The sequence below is a fragment of the Anopheles darlingi genome, chromosome X (genome assembly GCF_943734745.1).
Source record: "Anopheles darlingi chromosome X, idAnoDarlMG_H_01, whole genome shotgun sequence".
Taxonomy (NCBI): Eukaryota; Metazoa; Arthropoda; class Insecta; order Diptera; family Culicidae; genus Anopheles; species Anopheles darlingi.
In genome coordinates, this window is record NC_064873.1 from 1,345,239 (window position 1) to 1,358,560 (window position 13,322).

Consider the following 13,322-nt stretch of genomic DNA (forward strand, 5'->3'; position numbering starts at 1 on the left):
TTCGTCGTCGTCGTCGTCGTTGGAGCCAAAAACCAAGCCGCAAACAGGGAGAGCGAAAGCTAAGACTGAGCAAGTGAGAAGGGGAGAGAGTAAGAGAGAGCGATAGAGAGGGGGGGGGGGGGGGATCGAGCGTGTTATGAGCGGGTTGTTGTTGGAGTCGTGGAATGCCCGCCGCGGGGCGATCCGGGTGGGGGGCAGTACTCTTCCCCATGGACCAGAGCCTCTGCGCGTGGAGTCCCCTTCGGATGTCTCGTGAAGCGGCCTACGCATTGCCCTCAATATCATTGAGCAAAAGTACCGTCTGCCGTAACACAATGCAATGACAATGACAGCGCGGTCGTCGTCAATCAAATTCACGATCTTTCAATCAGCAAATTTCGATAAAATTCACGGACCGAATCGATATGCCGCTAATGTGGCGGAGAATCGCTTCGGTAAAACAACGCATGAATGTGAACGGAATGTGAATGTGTTTGTTCAATATATTGCATCAATAATATTGGGCATGTGCCACGGGAGCTTGAGCGTGCTGCGTGTGAGTGACTCTCTTCACGGCCCAACGGGTCTTTCTCTCTCATTTACCTCCATCTTTCTCTCTCTCTCTCTCTCTTTATTTGTGGCTGTTGATCACAAGCATCTCCATTCGCGGGGCGCAAGATCGTCGCCACCGTGGATCCGTTGTCTTTTCACATCGAGCATCGCGTATCTCGGTTCGCCTGGGGGGTTCGTCGCTGAGGAGAGAGAGACTGTCGAGCGCCCGAAGCACTTTATGCCCTTCCTGGCTGCTTGCTTGACTCGGAATTCCTCCCCGCCCGTCCGACACCACGATCATGAGTTGCCCGATCATCACACCCCTTTCGCTTCCACTTCCTCCACCTTCTATCCGGTAGTAGCAGCAGCAGCAGCAGCAGTAGTAGCAGCGAAATCAACTTTCTTCTGCCATGCAAATCTCCTGCCCCCCCTTTTCCCCCGGCGCGGTTCATGACAACGGTCTGGGAGGTTGTATGGGGAACAGGGCAGAGGGCGGGCGGGCGGGCTCCGGGAGCGGACAGTGAAATCCCGACGATGCCGTAGGGCCCAGAAGCATCTCAACAACGGCACGCGGTTGTGCGCGGTTTTTGTTTTGTTGTCGGTCGGCCACGGTCTTCATCTTCACGGGCTGTCTTTTCTGCTTGTGATCCCTTCTCATCGCTTGCCCTCTGCCCCATCCCATCGCGCCGTCCCGATCCCTTCGAAATTTTCCTCATTAGGAAGGGAAAACGAAACTGTTGGCGAGCGCATGGCAAGCGCACCGGAGGAGGCGCGGCTGGGATAGAGGCGCGTTCGGGAAGCGATCGGATCTGCATCGTACGGGAATCTCATCCCGAACCCCTCGCCCCTCCCCCCGGGTTCGACGGCGATGAGACCATTTTTCCCTTAATCAACTCTTTCTTTCTTTCTTTCACTCCGTTTTTGGTCACTTCATCTGGCTGTATTGTTGTGCCGTACTGCTGGTGGGGCCAGGGGCACATAATCTTGTTAAATGCACGTTAATCACTTCACATCACACCAACCCGGCCCATTCGCGGTTTAATGTGGCATTTGCTGGTGGTGTGGTCACATTTAAAATGATAGAGCGATCAGGTCTGGCGTAGGTGATTTTAGAGATAAGATGGCAGAGGGCGGATGTGCGTGTACTGAAAATGAAACATTAACCTGATCACCAGTATCCATGGTGCCCAAGCACGATTAATGATTGGTATGCGAGTTTAGAAAGGAGGAGAATCGTTTCGCTTGTACCGTGCCTAGCTTCTGGGTGGAATACAATGCAGAGAATTCACATCTCATTCACCCAACGGAAATCGTAACCAAATTTGATCGAATGTGTTTCTGTTTTAAGATTTTTATTTTTAACTTTGTAGCTTCTCTACTAACCGATTTGCTTCAACGTATAGCCTGTTTTATCGGGTACAAATCGCACGCTGATGTTTTGGGATTGAACATTTTGATAGAAAACATTCTCAATAATGGCTCTGTGTTTTGTTCCATGTTATACTATTGCGAGTGCTAATGCATTTTGGCTTTCCCTGACTACTGAGCCCCTCAAACAGCAGTACAAAAGAGCGACTTAAATCTTTTGCTTTCGTCAATCTCCTTCCACTAGCCTACCAAAACGATATTCCCTTTGGCTGGCTCCTGGCCTACCTCGATTGCGGAAAATGCTAACGATCATGCGCCGCCGAAAAGCGGTTCCGCCTCCTGTTTCCAGTGTTCGAAGACGTACGGCAGCCGGTTGCTCGGTTCGGTGCTCCAGTGGTGTATCCGACACCGTACCCGAGCCTGCTCGAGATTGTTGATCGTGATGGTTACGGTAAACTCTTTGTTTTGCTTCAGTAGATCCGGCCCCGTAATCGGTGTGGCCGGCAGCTCGATCGCTTCCGTTGGTACGTAGTAACCTGCCTTCCGCAGCGCGGTCCTGATGTGCCACGGTTCGATAACCCACGGGTGATCCTTGTTCATGACCACGGCCAAGATGAGGCTTTCGAGCTTGTTCACTGTCTGCAAAAAGAGGATGGCTAGTGAGCTAGGGTGTCCGGTGACTGGTAGGCTGGAGGTGGTTACTTACCCGCTGAGCATACGCCGAACTGTGGATCTCTTTCTCCGTTTCATCCTTTTCGGTAGCATACTTGGCTAGATTTTCCGGTGTCTTATAGACAGCCAGTCCGGGCAGCAGCAACTGGTTGTAGGCAACGTTTGGCTTGAGAGAAACCACATCACCCTTGGCACCGACACCTTCGACGAACGCCGTAAGGATGACCTCGAGGTTGGGCTTCTTTATCACCGTCCGATTTTCCACCAGCTCGTACACGAAGTGGCGCCCTCGCAGCTTGCCCGGTTTCTGGTTCTTTTTGTACAGATTCGGTGGCGTGCGACGCTTCAGCACGAACGTGTTCTACCGGTTGGAGGATAGAAGTTGAATCAGAAAAAACAATCCTTTAGTGTAATCTGCATACGGCCTACAATCCGCAGCCGGCCGTTTTTGCTTACTCGCGTTTGTTGTTCCAAAAGGGGCTGCGCGGCACACAGCGCAGGGCCAGTCGACAGGGCTCCAAGCAGTTTGGAAGTGCCGGAGTGTGCCTGATACTTTTTGCCCGATGCATGGTTCAGAATCGTGCCCGTCCAGTACTGTTTCGGTGTGAAGCCGGCGTTCTGCGTGGGGAAAGTAATATAAACTTACATAACTAGAGTCGAAACAGGAGGGGAGCTAGTTAAATGAGCTTACCTGCAGCAACGGAATGGTCGATCTAGTTAGTAGCGCCGATACGCCGGTTGCAAATTTACCCAACATTTGTGTGATCACTCGATTTTTGTTTTGTTAATTGGAGAAACACATGAAAATTTCCCTGGATTTTGCTTGTGACAGTAGTTAACTGAGCTTTCCAGAGGGGCCTACTTTTCCAACGAGAACGATGACCGGAATGCAGTTTTTTTTATTAGCTCGCTCGGTGAAGTTAAAAAATGTTAAAAAAATACACACTTTTTTACTGCGATTCCTGAACTCGGAGCGGATTTTCTAACCTCACACCGGAGACCAAAACAACGATGAACAACAATAAGCACCACGGCGAAGAAGAAGCCTACACTTTTGCCCACTCAGCAAATGTCTATGCAGCACTGTGCCCCTGCAGCATGGCCAATGCAAACGGTGCATACAACATAAGCGTCTCGTCTCGTTCCACCTCCTTCTTTTACCGTTCGATCGTTTCGTTTCATCTTGCGTTCGGCTTGCGATCATCGCACCGGTTACGCTTTGGTGTTTTGTGATTTCATCTTCCGGAACGGTGAAATAGTTCCCTTTTTTAGCCGTGTCAGTTCGTTCCGATTGTCCTGGCGCTTTCGCAGCTTGCGACAGTGTTTTTGGTCCCGCAGAGAAGAGACCGGACGCGTAACACGATGATCCTCGATCGGCCATTAGGGAGGATGCTGGTTATCTTGGGGTTATCAGTGACGCTGTGCTGCGCACCGATCGATGCCGCCTACCAGTATCAAACGAAAACGCTCGACGTTCCGATTGACCACTTCACCTACACCAGCAACGCGACATTTAAGCTCCGGTAAGTGCGACCGTTTGCAGGCGATCCGCTTATCAGCATTCCGCCTGCCCTGACCACTCGGAATGACCTTTGTTTTCAGCTACCTTCTCAACGATACCTACGCCAAAGGGAGCACCGATGGGCCGATTTTGCTGTACGCCGGTAACGAGGGTGACATCGAGCTATTCGCCCAAAACACCGGCTTTATGTGGGAGATCGCGCCGAAGTTGAACGCGACGCTGCTGTTCGCCGAACATCGCTACTACGGTCAGTCGATGCCTTTCGGAAACCGTTCGTACGAATCACCGGCCACCCTGGGATACCTCACCTCCGAGCAAGCGCTTGCCGATTACGCCTACCTGCTGACGGTGCTCAATCCACCGAGCAACAGTACGACGAAGCAGGCTCGACCGGTGGTTGTGCTTGGTGGCTCGTACGGTGGCATGCTGGCCGCCTGGTTCCGGATTAAGTACCCACATCTGGTGGTTGGGGCGATCGCGGCATCCGCCCCGATACGCCAGTTCCAGGATCTCACACCGTGCGGCATCTTTAACCAGATACTTACCTCAGTATACCACACTGCTGGCCAGCCTGAGTGCGTCGACAATATCCGCCGGTCGTGGCAGCTGCTGACAAACTACTCCGCTACCGCTGACGGTTTGCGCGTCCTGAACGAGAAGTTCAAGTTCTGCACCAACCTCACCAAGGCTACCGATGTGACAGAAACGCTCTTCGAATATCTGATCGATGTTTACGGCAACCTGGCGATGATCAATTATCCGTACGAGTCGAACTTCCTCGCACCGGTGCCAGCATATCCGGTGCGCGAGTTTTGCCGCCCGTTCGATAAAAACTACACCGGAACTGATCTGCTCGATAAGTTCGAACAGGCGCTCAGCGTGTACACCAACTATACGGGCAAGACGACCTGCCTGAGCCTCAACGCGTCGGCTGCCATCGGTGATCGCGGATGGGACTTTCAGGCCTGCACCGAGATGGTGATGCCAATGTGCGCTGATGGTGTGAACGATATGTTCCCACCCCAGAAGTGGGACCTTGCACTGTACTCGGAGTCGTGCCACAAGCAATTTGGCATTCGGCCGCACCCACAGAACGCCATCATCAACTACGGTGGACAATATTTGGAGTAAGTGTTGAGCTGCCGATATCGCTGATCTGTTTCTCAAAAACTTAACTTACCTTGTCCACCGTCATTATCTCTCCGTAGGAGCAGCATCACGAACATCGTCTTCAGCAACGGTTTGCTTGATCCGTGGTCCGGCGGTGGTGTGCTACGGTCTAGCAACGATAAAATCAAGATCGTGCTTATTCCCGAGGGAGCCCACCATATCGATCTGCGGGCCGCTAACCCGAGCGATCCGGAAACGGTGGTACTAGCCCGCGAAAAACACTATCAGAGCATGCGCGAATGGATTGCCGAGTACCGGCGCCTGAAGCACTACTGATTGCTTTCTTCGGTGGCCTTTAAACTGGGCAGGGTGTTAACCTGCGGTGTTACAAACGCCTACAGCCTTTAGCAGCACACCTTTTCTGCTCTGCTTAACTCACTATTATATAGAGCAAAAGGTGTTGCTTAGAAATGTGTGCCAAATTTTGGCCGCGTACGAGATTTATGTGATTATCATGTTCACGGAGCCGATCCCGTTTGTTCGGCTGTAAGATTTTGTGTTTTTTTATGTTTTGTTTCAGTGTAACTCTCGCTCGTCCACAGCAGGACCGTAGGGGTAAAAAGTAGATGGAAAGTGTTTGGAATGGAGAAACCATGCATCGTTTGATTAGCATGACCCCGGCCTATTCCAGTGCAAGTGCATGCAAAATACGAAGTCAATTGTGAATCTGAATCAGAAATTATTCCCCCCTTTAGAACCAATTATACACGAACACGAATAAATGCATAGTTATATGTTGTACTCCAAGCGTTCTAATATCGGTGCTGCTGGTGGTCATTTGTGATCTCGATCCATTGCTACAATGCCTTGCCTTGTTTTATTTTCAGATTTCTTTGACGAATGCTTCCAACAATATAATTTCGAAATAGTTATTGTGAAAACGCAACGATTTGCATTCCGCTCTTCGCTGGATTTTTTTTTTCAGATATTTCAGAGTAACACAGAACGCCCGCACTGCCGGGCGGTGTCGCTGTTTTTTTTACTGCCATTTATTCTCACGCTTGTTTCTTTACATCATGATTATTGTTTTTTAATTGGGTTGTCTTTTTTTTTGTTTGTTTGCGTTTTGTATTAACATTAGATTGTATGAGGGTTTCGTTTGGTAGTGGCACCGTTGTAAATGGTTTTTGGGGCTACTTTGGCGCCGATTGTTGCTGCCGACGGTGACTTCTCTAAGTAAGAAAGTGGTTCGCTCGAGGAGAAAAAAGGTACAGCCATAGATTGAATATCCTTTTAATCGGTCGCAGTTTCGAGGCGCTAGAGGCTAGGTGCGCTGCTTGACGCTGATGCGACGCTCAATCGCCTCAATTCCTGCGTACACCTGGCACCGATCATTCGCTGCGTGCCTTGGGTGGTTGGTCCGAGTCGAGATCGGTGGCTGGCGGCTTGCTGCGATCCGAGGAGCTGCGCAAACCGTGCCACATCGCTACCGGCTTACGGAGTGCCGTCAGCATCTGGTGCCAGTGGCGCAGCGCCTTACCGGTCGTACCGCTACCGATGATGACGTGCCCGAGCGATACCAGCTTGATGCTGGACTTGCGCCGACCGAGCATCGGTTCCCCAGCATCGAGTGACGGTGGCGGCGGCGTCCCGTTGTTGGACACCACCTCCGTTCGGTTCAGCATCTGCACCACCGACAGGCGTATCTGTACGGCATTCAGGAGGTAGGGTGGCACGCTGAAGATGATCGCCTCGTTGTAGATCGGACAGCGTTCCGCCCGCCTCACCGAGGTCTTCTTCTTCGAAACCTTCTGATCATTCTGCAGCAGGTAAACCTGGCGGAAATAATTCGGTATGCGTATGCGTGGTAGCATTAGTAAATGCGGCATTGAGTGGAGTTTTTTTTCTTGCCCTTACCTTCACGAACACGCTGCCACCGGAGTCCGGGGGGTCCGCCGTGGGGACCGCGGCGGTTGTTTCCGCCTGCGGTTCCCCTCCCGCCTGGCTGTCCCGCCGGTTGCCATTGGTTGGGCAAGCCGGGTGCCGCGGTGCTTTGAGGGCCAGATTGCGTGCCTTCACCACCACCACCGTGAGCCGCTCCGCCGTCGGTAGGTAGCTGAGGGAAAACATGAGTTCGCCAAGGTCGGGCCAAGGGCGGCACCGGCTAGCATCGCTCAGCTTCAACCAGGTGGTCAGCGGTCGCTGTATGGCGTCGGTCAGCTGCAGCTCCGCCTCACCTTTCAGGGAACAAGGAAACAGAAAAAGCGCATCGCTTAGCGGAGCAAAGGCCTCAAAACCTCTTCCAAATGTGGGGTATCCCACCGGAGTGTACCTATGAGTGTGTGCGAGCCGCTGCTGGTGGTGGAGGCGCCTGGTGCCGTACTCTGGTACACCTGGAATGCGAGCGTCGGCCGCTCGCCGTTACCGCCCGTCGGCCCGTTGGCGTTGATCCAGAAGCTGAACGTTTCGTGGAAGCTCGCCCGATTCGCGGGCCCCCGGCTGACCTTGGTCTGCACTGTGTCCTCGTTTGCTGCTGCTGCTGCCCCCCTCCGCAGCAACACACGGACGAACGTTTCCGTCTCGGTCGCTGAATCGCTGGTCGGCACACTGGCCGCACCAGCGACGAGGTCCTTCGCCTCCTGCACCGTAAGGACCAGCTCCGACTCCTGCTTCCCGGCCGTGTTGCCGCTTCTAAAGCAGAAAAAGAAGAATGACAAGAGCAAGAAGGAGAAAAAGAAGAAGAAAAACAAGTAGTAGTAACAAAAGAAGAAGAAGAAAAATGGAAAAGCAGGAAAAAATGAATGAATGAAAAAACAAAACACTCACTTGTCCGGTTGCAGCGCGATGCAGAGGTAACCGGCGACCGGTTGCGTCGGGCTACGGTCGGCGTGCACCAGATCGGCAAACACGACCGATGACTGCGAGGCGACGGACTCGCACGATGACGACGGTAGCACGGTCGACGAACCGCTTCGGAACCGCTCGGAACCGAAGGAGAAGTACTGACCGAGGAACGACTCCGAGACCGTCTTGTGCAGCGTCTCGTTGCTACCTCGGTGCTGGTACACCGACCGTTGGCTACCAGCCGTTGCGGTTCTCTCGCTCGCACCGGAAGAACCAGAACCGGAACCGGAACCGGTTCCACCACCAACACTCGTGACGTACCCACGGGTTAGATCACGCTGGGACGAAGGGTGCGATACCGTGTGTGGCGCTGAACCGACCGGTTGCTCCTGTTCGGCCAGCAGCGCAAACGATTTGATCAGTGTCCGCTCGCTGAACTCCGTCTCGGAGAAGGATCGATTCCGGAGGATGTGTTTGATGCCACGGGACACGGTCGGTACGCGGATGCAGTCGAGCGCGTCGGTACGGGGCGAATCGTGGTACCGGTTGTGACCGGCGGGGCGCACTGGTGGTGACACCAGCTCACCACTTCCGGTCAGCTGCACGACGGTTGCGGAAGAAGGAGGACGCGACGACGACGACGACGAGGACGACGACGGCGGTGGCGGTGGCGGTTCGGTGCTGCTCGGTGCCGACGGCGAAGTGGTCTCGCCTGCGGTCTCCGCCTGCGACACCGACGGTGGCGACGGTGATGGTGGTGTACCACCACCACCACCAGCACGAGCACCAGCACCAGCTCCCGCCGTCTCCTCCGGTTGCTCCGTAATCGTGCGGTTAAACTGCTGGTAGATGTTGAGCAGCAGCTGATTGCTCTCGATCAACCGCGACATCTTCCGCAGGTTCTCCATCTTGCTGAGCCGCTTCTCCGCCCGCCGTAGCGGATCCTCCTCCACCGTACACGTCGTCGTCGTCGTCATCGTCGGCGTCGAAGCGATCGTCGTCTGCACCGGTGGCGGTGTTGGTGAAACCATCGTTCCAAGGCCGGGTACGGGCCGGTTAAACAACGAGTGCACCATTGCTGGATCGAAGTTGAACACGCAGGACGCCGGCTGCTGCTGCTGCTGCTGCTGCTGCTGTTGCTGCTGTGGTTGCTGGTTGGTGTTTTGTTGATTGTGCCGGTTGAGGGCGAGCGTCGGTGAATCGAGCAGGAAGGGATTGTTGGCCGACTTGAGCGCTGAACGGAACACCGACACACTGCCACTGGTTTGTGGTGTTCGAAGGGAAGGGCTACGTACTGCTGCTGCTGCTGGTGGTGATAGTGGTGATGGTTGTGGTCGTGCTCGAACCGTTGTCCCACGAGTCACCGGCGGTCGTCGGTCCTCACCGAGCAGCGGACCATCTTCCTCCTCCTGGACGACGAACGGGTTCGTGGAGGTGGTAAGGGTGGTTGGCCCGGCTGGCTGGTTGGTCCGTTTGTCGCGCGGTGACGCCAGCAGGGGCAGAGGAAAGGAAATCGGTGCCGAGTGCTGCTTTCGTGGTACCGGGCGCGGTATGGGCGAGATAATGATCGACCGGGACGCCGGTTTCGGTTCCGATCTGTAAAAAGGAACGTAATAAATGATACACAGACAGACACAGCCAGGAAAGGACACACTTACGTTTGGCGGTGGATGGGCTTCTCGCTTCGGGACAGCTTCGCCTCGCGCGGTGACGGTGCTGGGCGGAGGGGTTGCGGCGGTATCGTGTCCGTCGTGTCGTCGATCGAGTGCCGCCAGGGTGGCACCACGACTGCACCACCCGCTGCCGCTGCTACCACCGTCGCTGCCGACGGTGCGCTGCCTGGACCTTGCCCGTGATGGTGGTGGTGGTATTGCGGTTTGTAGTCCCGATCGACCGAGTCGAAGCGCCGGAAGCTGCCGGTCGAACCGAGCAGAATCTCGGAACCGGAGTGCATCTGGAAGGAAGGTTCGAGATAACAGATTAGAGAGAGAGAGAGAGAGAGACAGTCGCGCGTCGTTGTCGCTGGAGATACGTACGAGATAGCCGTTCGCGTTGTAGAGCCGCATCTTGGAGAGGTTCAGCTTGTCCTCGCGGTTCGACAGGAACCAGGCGATGTCGTACGGCTGCACCAGCCGGCACAGCAGCAGCAGCACGATCAGGAGCGTGCCGACCAGCGCCAGACAGGAGATGAGCACCGCCGTATCCATCAGCCGAGCAGAGCGAGCGAGCGAGCAAGTTGCAAGCGAGCGGATGTGTGTCTGCGCTGAAGATGCTGCGTTTGAAGATGAAGCGCTGCTAATGGTGTGCTGCAACTGCTTAGCGCCTCTCCCTCACCCTCCTAGGGATCCATCCCCTGGCTGTGGAGAGCTACGCGACTGCTGCTGCTGCTCAAACTCAACAGGACAGAACGCTGACTACTGCCATCGACCAGTCAGTACTACAGGGGGGGAAAGGAGGGAGATTTAGGCGTAAAAGTAGCCCCTATTGACTGTGTGTGTGTGTGTGTGAACCACAGCCTTGATCGATGCAATACAGTGGACGACGTAGCCGAACACAGGTCGAACACGAAAATAGAACATCCCTGGAGTGATATTGTGGCTAACGCACACACACGCGCGCGCGCAACCAAGCCAGCAAGCGCTCGGACTGACCTAAAAAGCACTCTCTTCTCTTCCTACCCCCCCGCCCCATTCACCCCCATAAAAGGGATCGCGCAACAGGGATTCATACAGGTGGTTGTTTCGCTGTTATTTTTGCTCCATTCTGTCTGTCGCCGCGTTTTTCGCTTTGGTTTTCGCTCTCTTTCTCTCTCTCCCTCGTGCAGAAAGGTTGCGCAAAGAAAGAACACCCATCCCCTCCCCTCCCTTTCCTCCCTAAAGCAACCTACCGGTACGGCTATGCCCGTTGCCCCAATCCCTTGGTGGTAGCATTCTTTTCCTAATCGAATCCTTTATCACATGCTATTCATGCTTCACATAGCAGTCCTTCTCTCTCTCTCTCTCTCTCTCTCCTTCTCTCACTCTCTCTCTCACTCTCTCTCATATTCTCTCTTAATATCTCTCTCTCTCGCACACTGAGCACAGCACAAAACCACGTGCTACTAATAAAGATCACAAACACTCCCTGCCGCGAGGGAGGGAGGGAGTGCACCTATGCACAGCTTAAAAGCCCCCCCTCCCCCTTCCCCTCATCCCCCGACCATTCGCCTTGTCCGAAATAGTTTTTTTCCTTTCTTCAAAATCCCTCGCCGAACCCCTTTTTAGGGATGAAAGCGTTTGAATATGATACAGGGGGGGTTGGGAGGGAGGCAACTGGCCACAGCCCTGGCCGTTACACTTACCACTCGTCGTGAGGTCGCCTCTACTCCATGCTCGCTGCTGCAAGCTCCAAAATCCGGTGCAATGCTCGATGTTTCTGCGATCTGCGACCAAACCAAACACGCAACACGCACTGTGCTGGATGCTCCTGGGGGGGCACGGGGGGAGCGGTAGGTGAGGGTATGTATGGGGGAACTGTATTGTCAGTCAGTCAGTCAGGTTCAGGTTCAGGTTTAGGTCCGAAGAAAATCGATCCCGAGGCGAATGAAACGAAACGAAGCAATAGCCCAGCAAAAGAGTCTCAGGGAAGCGCTCACGCCGTGACGATATTATTCCCGCACACAAACACGGACACACGACACGACGGACGCTGCGGATACGCTGTTGTTCCGGGTGATGGGCGCCTACTGCTGCTGCTGGTGCTGGTGCTGGTGCTGCTGCCTGCTGCTCGAAGTGCTCGAAAGCACCACCATCTCGCTATCACCATCGCACTATCGGACTGATCGGAGTGTCCGCGCGCTCGCGAGACGCACAAAACGCCAGGGCACACGCGGTTCCCAGCTGCCTTACTCAACTGGTGCGTGCGTGTGCTGTGTGTGTTTGTGTCCGTGGTCCGTACGCCGCAGTGGAGCTTCTCGCACGCGCGCGTCCTTTTCCGTTTCGCAAAAGCGCCAAGCCTTCGCCAAACCTTTGTCGATTCGCCCGCGCGCACTTAGCACTCCTCCTGCTCACTCACCTCACCTCAACCGCAAACCATCCCTACGCGGTTGCGCTGCTACGACTACTACTACTACTGCTGCTGCTGCTGCTGCTGATGCGAGCTGTCCAGCAACATTCACGGTGTCCAGAACAGTTAGAACTCTCAGAACTGCCGTCGAAGCAATGCAGTGCGCAACAATTTCGTTCGCCAACACACACAGAGCCACCCCTTTCTCGGGTGGGCTCGGCATGAGCTTCGGAGGAGGAGGTGGAGGGATGTGACCTGCGCATTACGGCACTGGGTCAGGCTGCAGGAGAGCCATCCCCTCCTACTGGCACGGTCAAAACGGCTCTCGCTCCTTAATTTGGGCCGCCGGTGGTATTGGGGCAGGCCATGGGGAGGTCTGCTAAAGGGAGGGGGGGGGGGGGGGGACAGTTTCCATGGCTACTGCTGCATGCTGCTACCTGAGTGCTCTCGTCGCTATGTCGCTGTGAGGAGCAGAAGAGCAGCACACACACACGCACCCACGCACGCACGCACACAAAGTACAAGGGGTTACAAGGTTAAGGGTGTACCATCCCTTGTTGTTATAGGGTAGCTAATCCGCTTTGTCCGCTCAAACGCTCTCTCAAGGTCCGTTTAGCGTTGCTTGAAGGTTTGAAGCGCGCCACACACACACACCCACACACACACACATGGGAGCAACAGGATGGGTAGGAGGAGTGCCATTAGTGCCGGCATTCTCGCCCCCCCCCTCTCTTCTGTGTGTGAGTGTGTCTTGTCTTGTCGCCGAAAACGAACGAGAAGGAGGTCAAGCGATATGCGAATTGATCTCCGGTGCACGTGCCAAAAAAAAGCACACACACACATACGCACAGACGCACACTAAAAGTGGGGTCTCTGCCACCTGAGGTCTACCAGGAAGGTGAAGTAGCGCCTCGTGCCCGCTTACTCACCTGTCAACCATTTATTGGAGAGGGGTGGGGGCGGTGCGGGGGCCTTGCTCAGTTTCCGTCTATTGCTGACCGTTCGGAAGTGCTACTCATATCCTTTCCCCCCCCTCCCACCGACTCCCGATAGTCATCATTCGTTCAAAGTTATTATTTTTTTTCCACAAGATGGCGCTAGACAACTACTAAAGCTACACGTCGTTGTCGTCGTCGTCATCATCGTCGCCCCAAAAGTCACTTCTGCGAACGTTCGGAGCTTTGGCGTCCGCTTTCTTGCAGCTTTCTTTCCGTTCCGAAAATTCTGTCTG

The 13,322-nt window shown here is 54.5% G+C and overlaps 3 protein-coding genes across 3 annotated transcripts; 1 reads left to right on the top strand and 2 right to left on the bottom strand.

Moving 5' to 3' along the window:
• Positions 1 to 1,847: 1,847 nt before the first annotated feature.
• Positions 1,848 to 3,592, bottom strand: LOC125949744 (39S ribosomal protein L9, mitochondrial). Its single transcript, XM_049677071.1, has 4 exons — positions 3,263 to 3,592; positions 3,028 to 3,189; positions 2,606 to 2,932; positions 1,848 to 2,538 (listed from the first exon to the last, which is right to left on the bottom strand). The coding sequence occupies exons 1-4, from the start codon at positions 3,326 to 3,328 to the stop codon at positions 2,209 to 2,211; spliced, it is 885 nt and encodes a 294-aa protein (XP_049533028.1). The 5' UTR covers positions 3,329 to 3,592; the 3' UTR covers positions 1,848 to 2,208.
• A 128-nt stretch (positions 3,593 to 3,720) lies between these two features.
• Positions 3,721 to 6,004, top strand: LOC125949616 (lysosomal Pro-X carboxypeptidase). The gene is made up of 3 exons (XM_049676830.1): positions 3,721 to 4,094; positions 4,174 to 5,220; positions 5,302 to 6,004. The coding sequence occupies exons 1-3, from the start codon at positions 3,934 to 3,936 to the stop codon at positions 5,537 to 5,539; spliced, it is 1,446 nt and encodes a 481-aa protein (XP_049532787.1). The 5' UTR covers positions 3,721 to 3,933; the 3' UTR covers positions 5,540 to 6,004.
• Positions 6,005 to 6,569: 565 nt separating this feature from the next.
• LOC125952489 (mucin-5AC) lies at positions 6,570 to 11,796 on the bottom strand. The gene is made up of 7 exons (XM_049682009.1): positions 11,388 to 11,796; positions 10,084 to 10,484; positions 9,706 to 10,001; positions 8,030 to 9,643; positions 7,536 to 7,894; positions 7,121 to 7,440; positions 6,570 to 7,038 (listed from the first exon to the last, which is right to left on the bottom strand). The coding sequence occupies exons 2-7, from the start codon at positions 10,252 to 10,254 to the stop codon at positions 6,595 to 6,597; spliced, it is 3,204 nt and encodes a 1,067-aa protein (XP_049537966.1). The 5' UTR covers positions 10,255 to 10,484; positions 11,388 to 11,796; the 3' UTR covers positions 6,570 to 6,594.
• Between the last annotated feature and the right edge of the window lie 1,526 nt (positions 11,797 to 13,322).